General features: G+C 36.4%; 2 protein-coding genes and 1 long non-coding RNA gene across 3 annotated transcripts; 1 reads left to right on the top strand and 2 right to left on the bottom strand.

Annotated features, from left to right (window-relative positions):
• Positions 1-330: 330 nt before the first annotated feature.
• Positions 331-1,835, bottom strand: LOC110921494 (probable inactive receptor kinase At5g58300). Its single transcript, XM_022165822.2, has 3 exons — positions 1,828-1,835; positions 1,327-1,745; positions 331-899 (listed from the first exon to the last, which is right to left on the bottom strand). Exons 1-3 carry the CDS (start codon positions 1,833-1,835, stop codon positions 349-351), a joined length of 978 nt encoding a protein of 325 aa, XP_022021514.1. The 3' UTR covers positions 331-348.
• Positions 1,836-5,968: 4,133 nt separating this feature from the next.
• Positions 5,969-7,332, top strand: LOC110920601. The gene is made up of 2 exons (XR_002581794.2): positions 5,969-6,631; positions 7,216-7,332. It is a non-coding gene; the product is annotated as an uncharacterized LOC110920601 (long non-coding RNA).
• LOC110920600 (probable polygalacturonase) lies at positions 7,221-12,581 on the bottom strand. The gene is made up of 6 exons (XM_022164772.2): positions 12,375-12,581; positions 10,678-11,022; positions 9,398-9,518; positions 9,131-9,305; positions 8,577-8,647; positions 7,221-7,970 (listed from the first exon to the last, which is right to left on the bottom strand). The coding sequence occupies exons 1-6, from the start codon at positions 12,507-12,509 to the stop codon at positions 7,345-7,347; spliced, it is 1,473 nt and encodes a 490-aa protein (XP_022020464.1). The 5' UTR covers positions 12,510-12,581; the 3' UTR covers positions 7,221-7,344.
• Positions 12,582-13,030: the final 449 nt, after the last annotated feature.

The raw sequence follows: 13,030 nt of genomic DNA, 5'->3' as shown, positions 1-13,030 counted from the left end.
ATATGTATATACATTAACATTAACAAAAACATGTTCAAAAGTCAAAACCATAATTTTCTCTATATATACCTATATGTACAAATTCAAAAATAAAAAACCGGAGAGATTGTTTTGCAAAAACAAAAAAAAATGACTGGGGAAAATAAATGTTACATGTTAGTTCTCACGGTTCTCAATTACCCAAGTGATTCTTACATAGTCGTAATTCTATATATACATTGAAAATGTCCCGGATACATTGAATCATTGAAGATGGGCCCAAAGTTATTCCATAATACGCGAATTTAGATCGATGCACAATTATGTGGTGTACAAGAAAAAGATTGTTAATGATCAAGTATAGTATTGTTATTTCTTTCGTAAATATAAAAGTATGTTGTCAATGGTTGGTCGAACTTGAGGTAGCCTATGTATACATGCTAAGGCAATGTCTAAAACCTTGAATACATGCTTACTATCTTTCCCTTCAAAAGGAAACTCAAAAAACCCTAATTTATTATCATAAACTCGTTCTTTTCTTTCGAAAACCCTGTGCGACGAGTATAAGGCGTTAGGTCCTCCAAGCATGTCCAAAAGTATCAATCCAAAGTGGTATATGTCGTGTTTTTGTGACAATACTTCGATACTGGTATTTTCTGGTGGTAGTGGTGATGATGGTGACGAGGGACCAATTTCAGGTATGTTAGTTGCAAGTTGGGTAAAACCGTAATTAGCAAGACGTATGCTAAAATCAGCACATATCATGATGTTGGAGGCTTTTAGGTTGCCATGGACATTGGTGACTATGTGTTTGTCTTGTGGAGGTTGTGAATGAATGAAAGCAATGGCTTTTGCTATTTGTAAGATTATAATGAACCTTTGCTTCCAGTTTAGAGGTGTGTGACCATGTCTCCTTGCGCCTGTAAAATCATGGCGAACGCATGGAATTTTGTTAGATGTGCGCACAAGAAAGATCGATACTTATTTATAATAGAAAGCGTCAAAGAAAAACCGAAAGGTAGTTTATATTACTGAAATTATAAACAAAAACTAACATTTGTTTATGGTAGATTTTAATAATCCGACGTTAGGGTTGTGTTAATCAGGGTCCATTGGAGGCCAATATGTTAATAGTTGTAACTGTTAATGGTTATTTTTGAAATTGAGACTGTTTGCGCCCAATGACGAATAGTTGGGATTATTAAAATTCAATATTCCTTTGTTTATTTGTTTTCCGTTCGCAAACTACCTTTCAATGATGTTTGTGAACAAAAGCAAATAAACGAATGGTAGTTGATATATCAGTAATGTATAAATGTAATCGAAAAGACTATAAAAATAACATACCAAGAAGCAAATCTTGAAGACTACCCATGGGGTAATAGTCGCAAACAACAAACTTGAACCTTTTCGAGTAAAGATAAGCATTTAGTGGAACAAGATAGTCACATTGTTGAACGATTGATGCTAGTCGTGCTAAACGTCGCCCAAACTCCTTCCTCCCAACACGAACCATCCTGAACCTCTTCAACACGCAACACTTGCCATCTAAAAAAACCACTTTTTCGGTCACTCCCAATGCACTCTCTCCTAATACACCAACCGACGCCCTCATCACATCCTTCATGGTCCACTGTAACCCACTATCTCCTACGTCATAAACATCATCGCGACATGTCTTCAACGGCATATCATCCACACATCCGATAAAGATGTCATCATATTCACATAGAGACAACGATGATCGTTGGTTTTCTTCACCATACCTAACCAACAATATAAACAAAACTTTTTGAATATTTCAAATGTTAATTAAAGAAAACTAAAAAGGAATTAATATTGGATTACCACCTCATGACACTATGATGTCTAGATTTTGTGGTGTTTAAGGCTCTTGACAACATTGTAGTTGAAAGAAAATGAGACGTTGGTGTGAATATGTGGAGCCTTTTTGATAAAACTAGAGATGTTTTAATTGGTTTAAACAAGGTTCGTAAACTACGAGGTGATCCCTAGATCATGTCGAAGGAGAAAATGATGGGTTTGTCTGTTATTTACTTGTTGTCCAAAGATGGGAATATTTAATTGAATTCTAATTTGGTTAATTTTTTAACACCAACTTTTATTAAGAAAAAATCCAGTGGGCAGTTGGGCATATAAAGCATACAAACAAGAACTTGAAGTAAAAACAAAATACAACAATAGAGAGCTGGACAAAAGGACTAACGCTCCCGCTTGCTTGCATATAATGTATGTATGTGTGGGCTATCAGGAATCAAAAGTGAAAGTGCACTAATTTTAACGTTATTTTATTAATTTCGTGAATATAACGTAAAAATCGAGGGATGGTTAATTATGCATCATGTGGTGGCGTTGATAAGTGATAACCAAAAGAAAAGGGAATACATGCACTAATCGGCTTTTGTCCCAATTGTTAAGTGTTATGTGTCTTATGTCCAAGGTTTGATGCAAAACTACTATCGAGCCGGGGGTCTTATTGGAAGCGGTCTCTCTATTCCTACAGAGTAGAGATAACACTGTCTATATTTTACCCTACTCAAATCTTACCTTAACTTTGCTATTGATAAAATTTACTGAGTACGGTGTCGATGATGACAAAAACCAATAGCCTCTCTAAAGCAACCCATTGGACAATAGTCAGATTACAACCTTTATATCTATAATTTCTAGATAATAGATTCATAGGGCATGTTTGGCTTAACTTATTGCTGACTTTTTCAAAAGTCCTTTTGGCAAAAATAAGTCAGAAAATCCTGAGTTTTGCCTTCAAAAAAGGACTTTTGCCTTTAAAACCTTTAAAATGGAAAGCCAAACACTTCTAAAAGGACTTTTGCCTCTTCAAAAGTCATTTTTTCTTCAAAATAAGGAACCCCAAACACCCACATAGCGTTAATATCCCGCCTTCCATATACTTTTTTTTCTCTAGGTTTTAAAATGTATCAAAGAACAACTTATATAAAACAAAAGCAAACCTTTATATTTAGAGACACAAATCTAAGCCTATATGATTTGTTGTCAGTATAGCAATACCGTTACGAAATAGACCAATACAAACAAAATTCCCTCGCGAAACGCGGGGAATTTTACTAGTTTGTATTGCAAGAAGAATTGGGTTGAAACTCACTTTTTTGTTGCTAAACATGACCATGTCCAAGGTTTTGCTTCCTGTGGTTTGGTCACTTTAACGGTTTTGCCCCAAACCTTTAAAAATAGCCATTTTACTCCCTGATGTTTTGGTTTTGTTGCCAGTTTGCTCCATGCGGGGAGCAAAATGGAAAAACAACCAATTGGGATGGAGTTAGAGGCGGGGAGCAAACTGACAAAAAAACCGAAACATCAGGGAGTAAAATGGCTATTTTTAAAGGTTTGGAACAAAACCGTTAAAGTGACCAAACAACAGGGAGCAAAACGGAAGTTTACTCGGTGATTAATAATCAAACCGTTAACCAAAACTGAACTGCAAACTGATAAAACCGAACCGAAAACTGATAAAACCAAATCGAAAACTGATAAAACCTAATAGAAAACTGATAAAAAAACCAAACCAAAATTAAACGAAACTTGAAAACTGATAAAACCTAATAGAAAACTGATAAAAAAACCAAACCAAAATTAAACGAAACTAAATTAATTGAAAATCGGTTAACGGATATTTTTTTAACCGAATTAATCAATTTTAAATAGGTTGCGTAAGAAAGGTGCGAAAGAGACCCGTACTGAAAAGTCATCAACACAACAAACTATTTTTTCCATGAATCTAACGGCCAACACTTCTCCTCCCCAAACAAATATCTAACACGTGGACGGTCGATCCGTAATTCTCGTATTCGCACCTTCTTTATCGTCCATCTTCCATTACACACCCCTTATTTTCTTCCTCTCAAACACACAGTAACACACACACACACAGTAACAATGGTGAACCAGATCACCGCCTTCACAATCTTCACCTTCCTCTTACTCACCGGTTCCACCGCTCTTATCACCTCAGATCCGGTCAACCAGCCCGGTTCAGACACCGGTTCAGATGCCGTTTTCCCGGTTCTCCCAACTGATAACCCTGTATCACAACCAGATAAAACCGCCGCTAACGAACGGTTGCCGGAAGTTAAATCGACCGAAACCTTCAACGTCAGGCAGATTAAACCGGCAAATCCGGTCCAACGTCAGTTTTTTGATAGATCTACTCGGATTCCACTCAGGTTTGTAAACCGTCATCCATGCCGTAAGTTTAAGAAGATGTTTATGGTTCCGAACAAGAGATCGTACGGAAACGACATGATTTTGTCGGATAAAACGGTTAAAACAGTTAGTCTTGATGTGGAAACGATTGGTGATCGGGTTCCGGTGAAGTGGCTGGAGTTTAAGCATAAGTATGGTCATCGTCATCACCACTATCATCATGATAAAGATGGGAAATTTGAGATGAAGGATCATAAAGAGAAGAAGAGAGAACATAAAGGCGGGTTCATGAGGCGTGTTCGTAAGTTTTTGAAGCATACTTTTGATTGATTGGTTGATGAATGTGTGGATGTTTGTCTGGTTTTAGTATTTAATGAATTTATAGGATGTAAGATGGTATTCTAGTATTTATGTAATATGTTTAAGCATGTTTGAATCATGACAGATTCTGTTTTTCTTGCATCCATGAGAGATGTTTGATCTGTATCATATTAAGCGAAATAAAAGTTTAAAGTATTTGGCATTAATTCATGTATCTATCATATTAATGTTTTTTTAATCTTTTCAGAACCGGAGCGGACGTTAAACCGGTCTTGTTGCTGGTTCAATGGTCCGACCGGTTGGACCGGACCTGAAGTAAGAACCGAAAGGTATCGTAAATATTATAAGAATTATTTCGGTTTCCCGGTCCAACCGTCAACTCCGGTTCAATGCATTTCCGGCCCGATACCATGACCCGGTCCGGTTACTGGTAGGGCTGTTCACGAACCGAACCAATCGGACCTTTGCTTGTGCTCGGTTCGTTTACAAACCGATCCGAACCGAAGCGCGCGTTTTTTCAATCGAGCCAAAGTCGAGCGAGCGTCTTTCGATACAAGCATTTTTCGAACGAATGTTGAGCGAGTATCAAGCGTCGCAGAATAAACAAGGAAAATGACGATAGGAGTGCTAATTATTAGAATAAAGTGCAGTTTTCGTCCCAGACGTTCGTCCAATAGAATACAAGTAAAAACTTAACAAATAACAAGAAATATAAAAACACTCAACTAGAATAAATAGCTTAGTGTTTCTTCACCCATCTTTATGTAACATTTTCTTTTTAATTTCACAAAACATACAACCTAACGGTTTCGTAGATTAATAAATTAATAAATTTAAATTCGTTCTGTAAGTACGGGTGTTCTTCAGGTTTTTTTTCTCGGGTTTTGGGTTTTTGGCCAGGAAAAGTTGACCGATAACCAAACCATTTAAAGCTCGGGTTGATCGGGTTCGGGTTATTCGGTTTCGGGCTTGTTCAGTTTTCGGGTTTAGATGTAATATTAAAAAAATGTTTTTTTTTGCAATATATAATTAAAATTCATCATTAAACTTAAAAAATATTACCAAAATTAAGACAATATTTGATAATATGACACATAATGTTTTAGATACCAAAAAATCTAAACCAAAGCACATCTACCGAAAAAAGACATTAAATGTTTGGGGTTTTTTTCGGGTTTCAGATTTCGGGTTTTTGGTTGGGAAAAAGTGACCCGATAACCAACCCGTTTAAGGTTCGGGTCGGTCGGGTTCGGGTTTTTCGGGTATTCTCTACTTCGGGTTCGGGTGGCTTCGACTTCTAGTCGGGTTTCGGGTTTCAGATAAAAATGAACAGTCCTATCCGTAAGGAAGAAGGGGTGAAGGGGACCTGGAGGGAAAAGTCTTCTACAAACTCTTTTTCCATGTTCCCACGACAAAATCCAACGACACACAATTCATGTTCCCTATGTATCACGTTGACCGTTGATCCATTCTTCTCATAGCCGTATGTATTCATCTTTTTTCATTATATACGACTTCCATTTCTTTCTCTCAGACACACAAATTCTGAAAGCAGCCTTGGTTACAATGGTGATAAAGATCACCACATTCACCATCTTAACGGTTCTATTATTCGCCGTCTCCACCATCGCGTTAGATCCAGTCATCCTGCCCGGTTCAGATGTCCTTATCACCACTGCTGACAATCGGTTGCCAGAATCTGAAAACACTCAAACATTTGACGTTAGCACGATCGATCCATCGCGGAGTCAGATAAGCTCCAGATCACATCCGATCAAGCTTCACTCTTTAGATAAAACTACCCGGCGTCCATGCCGCAAGTTTAAGAAGATGTTCATGAGCCCTGCCAAGATATTCTATGGAAACGACATGATCTTATCGGACAAAACCACGAGTGTCGATGTGAAAGCAATAAGTGATCGGGTTCCAACGAAGTGGATGGAGTTTAAGCACAAGTACGGTCATCGCCATCACCAAGACAAAGATGAGAAACTCGAGACAAAGAATGAGTTCGACGGGGAGAGGCAGAACGGTATGACAGCCCCCCATAAGGAGAAAAAGAGCGAACATAAAGGCGGTTTCATGAGGCGCGTTCGCAAGTTTTTGAAGCACACTTTTAATTAATAAGGTAAAGGATCAAATAAAAATAATATTAACGTACGAAACGTACACATTGAGGGAAAAAGCAAAAAGGGGCGGTGTCATTTTGGTAATTATCAGCAACTTCAAAATTACTGGGGAAAAAGCAAAAAGTGTCTTGTAGAGTAATTTTAAGCATCTGTAGAGTAATTTTGGGAAATGTAGGGTAATTATCAAATTACTCTATTAGAGTAATTTTGACTTCTGTAGAGTAATTTTGTTAACATTTAGTTATGGGGTTTAGCTTTATGCTTTAGTTTTTAGCTTTTAGTTGGGGGTTTAGGTTTTTTTTTTTTTTTTTTTGGGTGGGGGGGGGGGGGGGGGGGGGTTAGTGTAATTTTGATAATTACCCTACAGTTTTGATAATTACCCTACACGACCAAAATTACTCTACATGAACTTTTACAAAATTACTCTACAAAAGCTCAAAATTACTCTACTAGAGTAATTTTGAAGTTGCTGATAATTACCAAAATGCCACCGCCACTTTTTTTGACTTTCTTTCAATTCGTACGTTTCGTACGTTTATTTTATTTTCACGGGAACTTAACTCTAATTAATAAACGTATGCAGGTACGTTTGGTTCGAGTATTTCATGAATCCATAGAAAGTAATATGCTATTTATGTTTAGCCTGTGATGTTTCATCTGTATCATATTAAGGCGAATAAAACTTAAAACATTTGGTCAACCGTCAACGTCTCTAATTTGGGCATGAACCGCCATGGATAAGATTCGAACATGGTGACGGTCTAACTTGTATCGCACCACCACGAACATAAGAGCACTTCCATGGAACATATCGTGGACGAGGATAGCCAAACAGATTGATATTAGATAGACAGACGTCAGTGAACGGCGAGTTCTTCAAACCGATTATTAAACCAGCCTGCTGGACCTTTTTGCCCCTCACATTTCGTATCCTCACTTGCTTAAGAACCGGTAAGGTGTTCGGGTTGTAGTTTTCGTCAGGATGGTCACCAACATCCGCAGCGATCTTGATTCCTTTACGGACATTCACCATGTAAACGTCGGATATGGTGATGTTTTTGATGATTCCGCCCCTACCGATGTTTGTTTTTAGGTGGATTCCAACTCCCATGTTTTTTAGAGTTATATGCTCTGCCAATACGTTGTATACGCTGCCGGATGTTTCGCTTCCGACGGCTATTCCTGCGAATGGAGACGATCCGGTGATGCGGCGGATTGTAATGTCGGTGCTAGGACGACCGTATTTTATCCCGTACTCATCCCACCCGCTTTTTACCGCCACTAGGTCATCTCCTGTGGAAATGAAGGAGTCTTCTATGCAAACATGGGAGCTTGAATCTGTAACAATGAAAACAAATGAGTGATTTTGACAAAATTTATTGATCGTGTAAAAAAATAATAATAATAATAATAATAATAATAATAATAATAATAATAATAATAATAATAAAAATAATAATAATAATAATAATAATAATAATAATAATAATAATAATAATAATAATAATAATAATAATAATAATGAGTAAAATGCCATATTCGTCCACGAGGTTTAGTCAGTTTTGCGACTTTCATCCAAAGGTTTGTTTTTCCGCATTTGTATCCAAAAGGTTTGAAATCTTGCCATTTTCATCTGGCTCGTTAACTCCACCCATTTTTCTTTCTTAGTCAGGGGTATTTCCGTCTTTTTTGCAGACTTAAAGGCTAATTCGGTCTATTTCACTTTATGTAAAAAGACCGAATTTCCCTTAAGTTAGCAAAAAAGACGGAAATACCCTGACTTAACGAAGAAAAATGGATGGAGTTAACGAGGCGGATGAAAACGGCAAGATTTCAAACTTTTTGGATCCAGATGCGAAAATACAAACCTTTGGATGAACGTCGCAAAACCGACCAAACCTCAAGGATGAAAATGGCGTTTTACTCTTCCATAATATCGAATACCTGGATCAATTCCGTCGGTGTTTGGAGAGTCATGTGGAGCCAATATGGTGACATGCCTGATAACAACATGGCTGTTTTCATATAAACACATAATGTTAAAAGATTATGTTAGTAGGATGCACACATACACATCTAAATGAAGTTTTGTCAATAAACATTAGAGTAAATTACAAAAATCGTCCTTTATGTATGTCATTTATTGCAAACTGTGTCTTTTGTCTTTAATAATTACAGAAAACGTACTCGATGTTTGCAAAGCCTTGCAAGTTATGTCCTTTAGCCCTAACTCAGTTAATTTTTGTGGTTAAATCTGACCAAATGGACCCCACATGAGAGTAAAATGACCAAAATACCCCTCATGTGGGGTCTTTATGGTCAGATCTAACCACAAAAAATTAACTGAGTTAGGGTTAAAGGACATAACTTGCAAGGGTGTGCAAACATCGAGTACGTTTTCTGGAATTATTGAAGATAAAGGACACAGTTTGCAATAAGTGACATACATAAAGGACGATTTTTGTAATTTACTCTAAACATTATAGTGTCAAAAGTACCTGCAGTATACAGGATGAATGTTCCAAAAAGGGGAGTTTTTAAAAATCACATTAGATATAATGATGCGTTTAGAATCCTTTAACTCGATAAGGTTTGGTCTAGTGAATCGCAAGGTTCGCTTTCTCCACATGTTCCACCACACCCCGCCTTGGCCGTCAATTGTTCCGTTCTCACCTAGCGAAACAGTTCATCCTCAATCTCGTCAGGTCAAAGTCAAAGATGCAAGTTACATTGTGCTTGAAGTATGGAAATCCGTTCTTACATACCGGTTATAATGACATCATGTAGTCCTTCTCCATGGATAAAGCTCATGTATCTTCCTCCGGGCCGCTCTCGCCCTCTTCCATACGAAGGTAGAGGCGCAATCAAAGGCCAGTTTCCAGTTCTCTACAAAATTGAGTGCTCAAGTTTTAATTAGCGTGTGGCGATCCATTGCGTTTTGATCCCAAAAGCCAATGCGTGAAGCGCATGCATCACGTATGAGAGACTTACGTTATTAAAAATGCTAAAAAAATATTTATCTATAAATATTTTAACTTGTTTACTATTAATTATTAAACACTAAAATATAAGATATTCTTCTCACCTCTAGTCAGATTTGTTCATTTCAAATTAGGGTTGTCCAAAAAGCTCGCGGCTCAGAGCTTGCTCGATATGGCTCAGTTTGAAAGTGAGCTGAGCTCGGTTAGAAAGTGAGCCTAGCTTTGCACAGCTCGTAACGAGCCAAATTGTCTTGGTTTGGCTCGCTTGTTAGCTCGGATATTTTACTTTTAATATGCTTTTTTTTAATATACATATAATATATTATAGAAATTTGGTTATTGTTTGCAGGTATTTCGGAGTGCAGTTAGATATCTATAACATATCTGAGGGTTGTTTAGGAAGCTAATGAACTTATATCATATTTCGTTGAGATTTGAAACTTATTATGTATTTGATTAAACTTGACTTTGGCTTGTAATCTAGTAGGTTGAACTTATTTTGAATATGTCATTTGAATTAATTAACGATATCTTAGACTATTGAATTTTGAAAGCCATGTTTTAATGTTTATTTAAAATTCGAGCCAAACCAAGCCGACCTCGAGCTAAGATTTTCAGCTCGGTTTCAAATCCGAGCCGGCTCGCTTTATAATCGAGCTTGCCCTGGCTCGGCTCAGATCTGCTCGAGAATATCCCTAATTCAAATCTCTAACGCATCGCTCAATCGACGGTTAGATTTGTTTAATCAGATTTGAAAAACTTAAATCCATTAAAAACGCTGTCAAATTTATTCAAATACTAGTAAACTGCATACAGGGGCGGACCCAAGCATAAGCTTGGGTGGGCGGGCGCCCCCCTTAAAAACAAATTTTTAGTGTATTTTATAGGCAAAAAACCCGATCGCACCCCTTGAAAGTTTGGTTGAACCCCTCGTTCGCACCCCCAAGAAAGAATTTCTGGGTCCGCCACTGACTGCATAACGCGTCACATCAAGTGACGCGCACACTTTAAAGCAACATGTGTTCAACAATGACAATTACATCGAAATTAGAAACAAGACATACCTGTGTAGCTTTAATAACAGCACCTCTAGCCAAATAGAGAGTCATCCTACTAGTAAGATTAAAACTCTCTGTTAAATAAACACCAGGAGGTATATACAACAACGTTCCACCTCTCCTCCTCAAATGCTTAATCCTGTAAATCGCCTCTTCGAAAGCTTTCGTGTTCAACCTTCTTCCATCTCCTACTCCACCGAAATCCGTTATCGATATCTTATCGTTCCGGTACACCATTGGCACTATTCCGGAACACGTGACCGCTTCAGCAGCCACCATACAGCAGTTCAGGACGATTATTGCAGATGTTAGGTAAACCAACGTTTCGCGAACACATCGACGACTCATTTTCTAAAATTAAGTTAAAATGTTACGAGTGATGTAACTTGACAAGTATGAATGAAAAATTACTAGAGAACAAAAAATAAATGTTACGAGTGATTAAACGGTATTTTTTTTTTGTTCTACCTAAATTAATGCATGCATGCAAATCAATGATAATGTGTAAACTGAAACGATATTTGTGGTAGGGGTGTGCATGGATCGATTCGGTTTTTGGTTTTTTAAAACCGGTCGGTTTCAGGTTTTTTTGGTTTTTACACCGGTTCGATTTTTCGGTTATTTCAGTCTTTGAAACAAAATTATGTAAGATTTAAAAATAAAAGTATAATTTAAAATATAAGAATCTTTCTTATATGTTTACATTTAACTTATTATAAGGTAACCTTTTAAATTAATATTGTTTAAATAAATCTAACATTTATATATTAAATTTTGTTTTTTCTTGTAGGTAATAAATTTAACTTATTATAGATAACCTTTAAATTAATATTGTTTAAATAAATCTAACATTTTATATATTAAATTTTGTTTTTATTTGTAGGTAATAAATTTAACTTATTATAGATAACCTTTTAAATTAATATTGTTTAAATAAATCTAACATTTTATGTATTTAATTTTGTTTTTTCTTATAGGTAATAAATAAATCATTTCAATTATAAATACATATGTAATGTTATTATAAACACTTAGCATTCAAAAATAAAATTAAAAAATTTCTATTAGCATTGGCTTAAATACTAAAACAATTTAAACTTAAACATAAAAATATATGGATTACGCCTACTATTAGAACTTATCGGTTCGGTTTTTTTCTTTATTAAAAATGGTTATGCGAAAACCGAACCGAAATTTTTGGTTATTAAAAATCCGAAAACCGAACTGTCGGTTTTTGTTTAGTTTCGGTTAGTTCGGTTACGGTTCTATTATTTCGGTTTTCTGCTCACCCATAATTTGTGGAACTGATTTAGATTAAGGGGATGTTTGGTAACTTCTGAATGGTTAAGTGTTGAACCACTAATATGTCTCAACCATTAAGAGCCAATATAATGTTTAACCGTTCAGAGGCAAATGTCTAACCATTTCAGATTAGAAGTCTTAACCATTCAGACTCAATATAATGCTTAACAATTCAGAGGCAAATGTTCATACATTTGCTCACAAAACAAACAGTCTGAACCATTAAGAGCCTCGTTAAAAGGTAAACAAACAGCCCCAAACAAATGAATAATATTGTAATGATATGACTGATTGTGTGTGAAGTGTAATGTGTTTAAAGGAGAAATGCACAGAATAATAATAAGTAATAAGTTGATAATATGTTTTGGTATAACAAACATTTAGGATGAAGAGAATCTAACCATAGGAAGATGAAGTTTTTGAAGCAGGCAGGATGCAGATAGATGCTGTGAGATGTGAGAAGGTGGAATTTGGTGGTTGTGGAAGAAGAGATGAGATGAGAGTGGAGGTATCATACAGTTGGTCTCTCTGCACATGCATTTGTCATCTTCTTTTTTTGGAGAGATATAGAGACAGAGTGTGAGTGAGAGAGGACACGTAACTACATGCTATTCATGCCCAAATCTCATATAACCACCTTATTGTTATCTTGCGTTATTGGATTTTATCAACTCTAACTATTGATCATTGGCTGCTGGCACCTCCAACTATCACTTTAACGTCTGTCACCCCTAATTTAACACTAAATGTGTTTTGTCACCACGCCGTTAATTGATCACTAACTTTTGATCCTGATACCAACCATACTTTTGGGAGTGTCCTAAGACAGGTCCGGCCCTGAGAATTCGTGTATCATGTTCGAGCTTGAAAAAACGTGCCCTTAAGCCTTAACGAAATTAGGTATTGAGCTCACTAAAAGTCTAAACCTAATGCCAATGTGCTAATAACTAATCTAAACCATAAGAATAGTTTTGTAAGTGGGCCTATGTTGGTGTTTGTACGTGTATACTCTATTAAAAAAATATTTAACATATACATATCGAGTGTTTTTTAATAA

This window comes from Helianthus annuus, chromosome 17 (genome assembly GCF_002127325.2).
Source record: "Helianthus annuus cultivar XRQ/B chromosome 17, HanXRQr2.0-SUNRISE, whole genome shotgun sequence".
Classification (NCBI taxonomy): Eukaryota; Viridiplantae; Streptophyta; class Magnoliopsida; order Asterales; family Asteraceae; genus Helianthus; species Helianthus annuus.
This window is presented reverse-complemented; position numbering and strand designations above follow the sequence as displayed.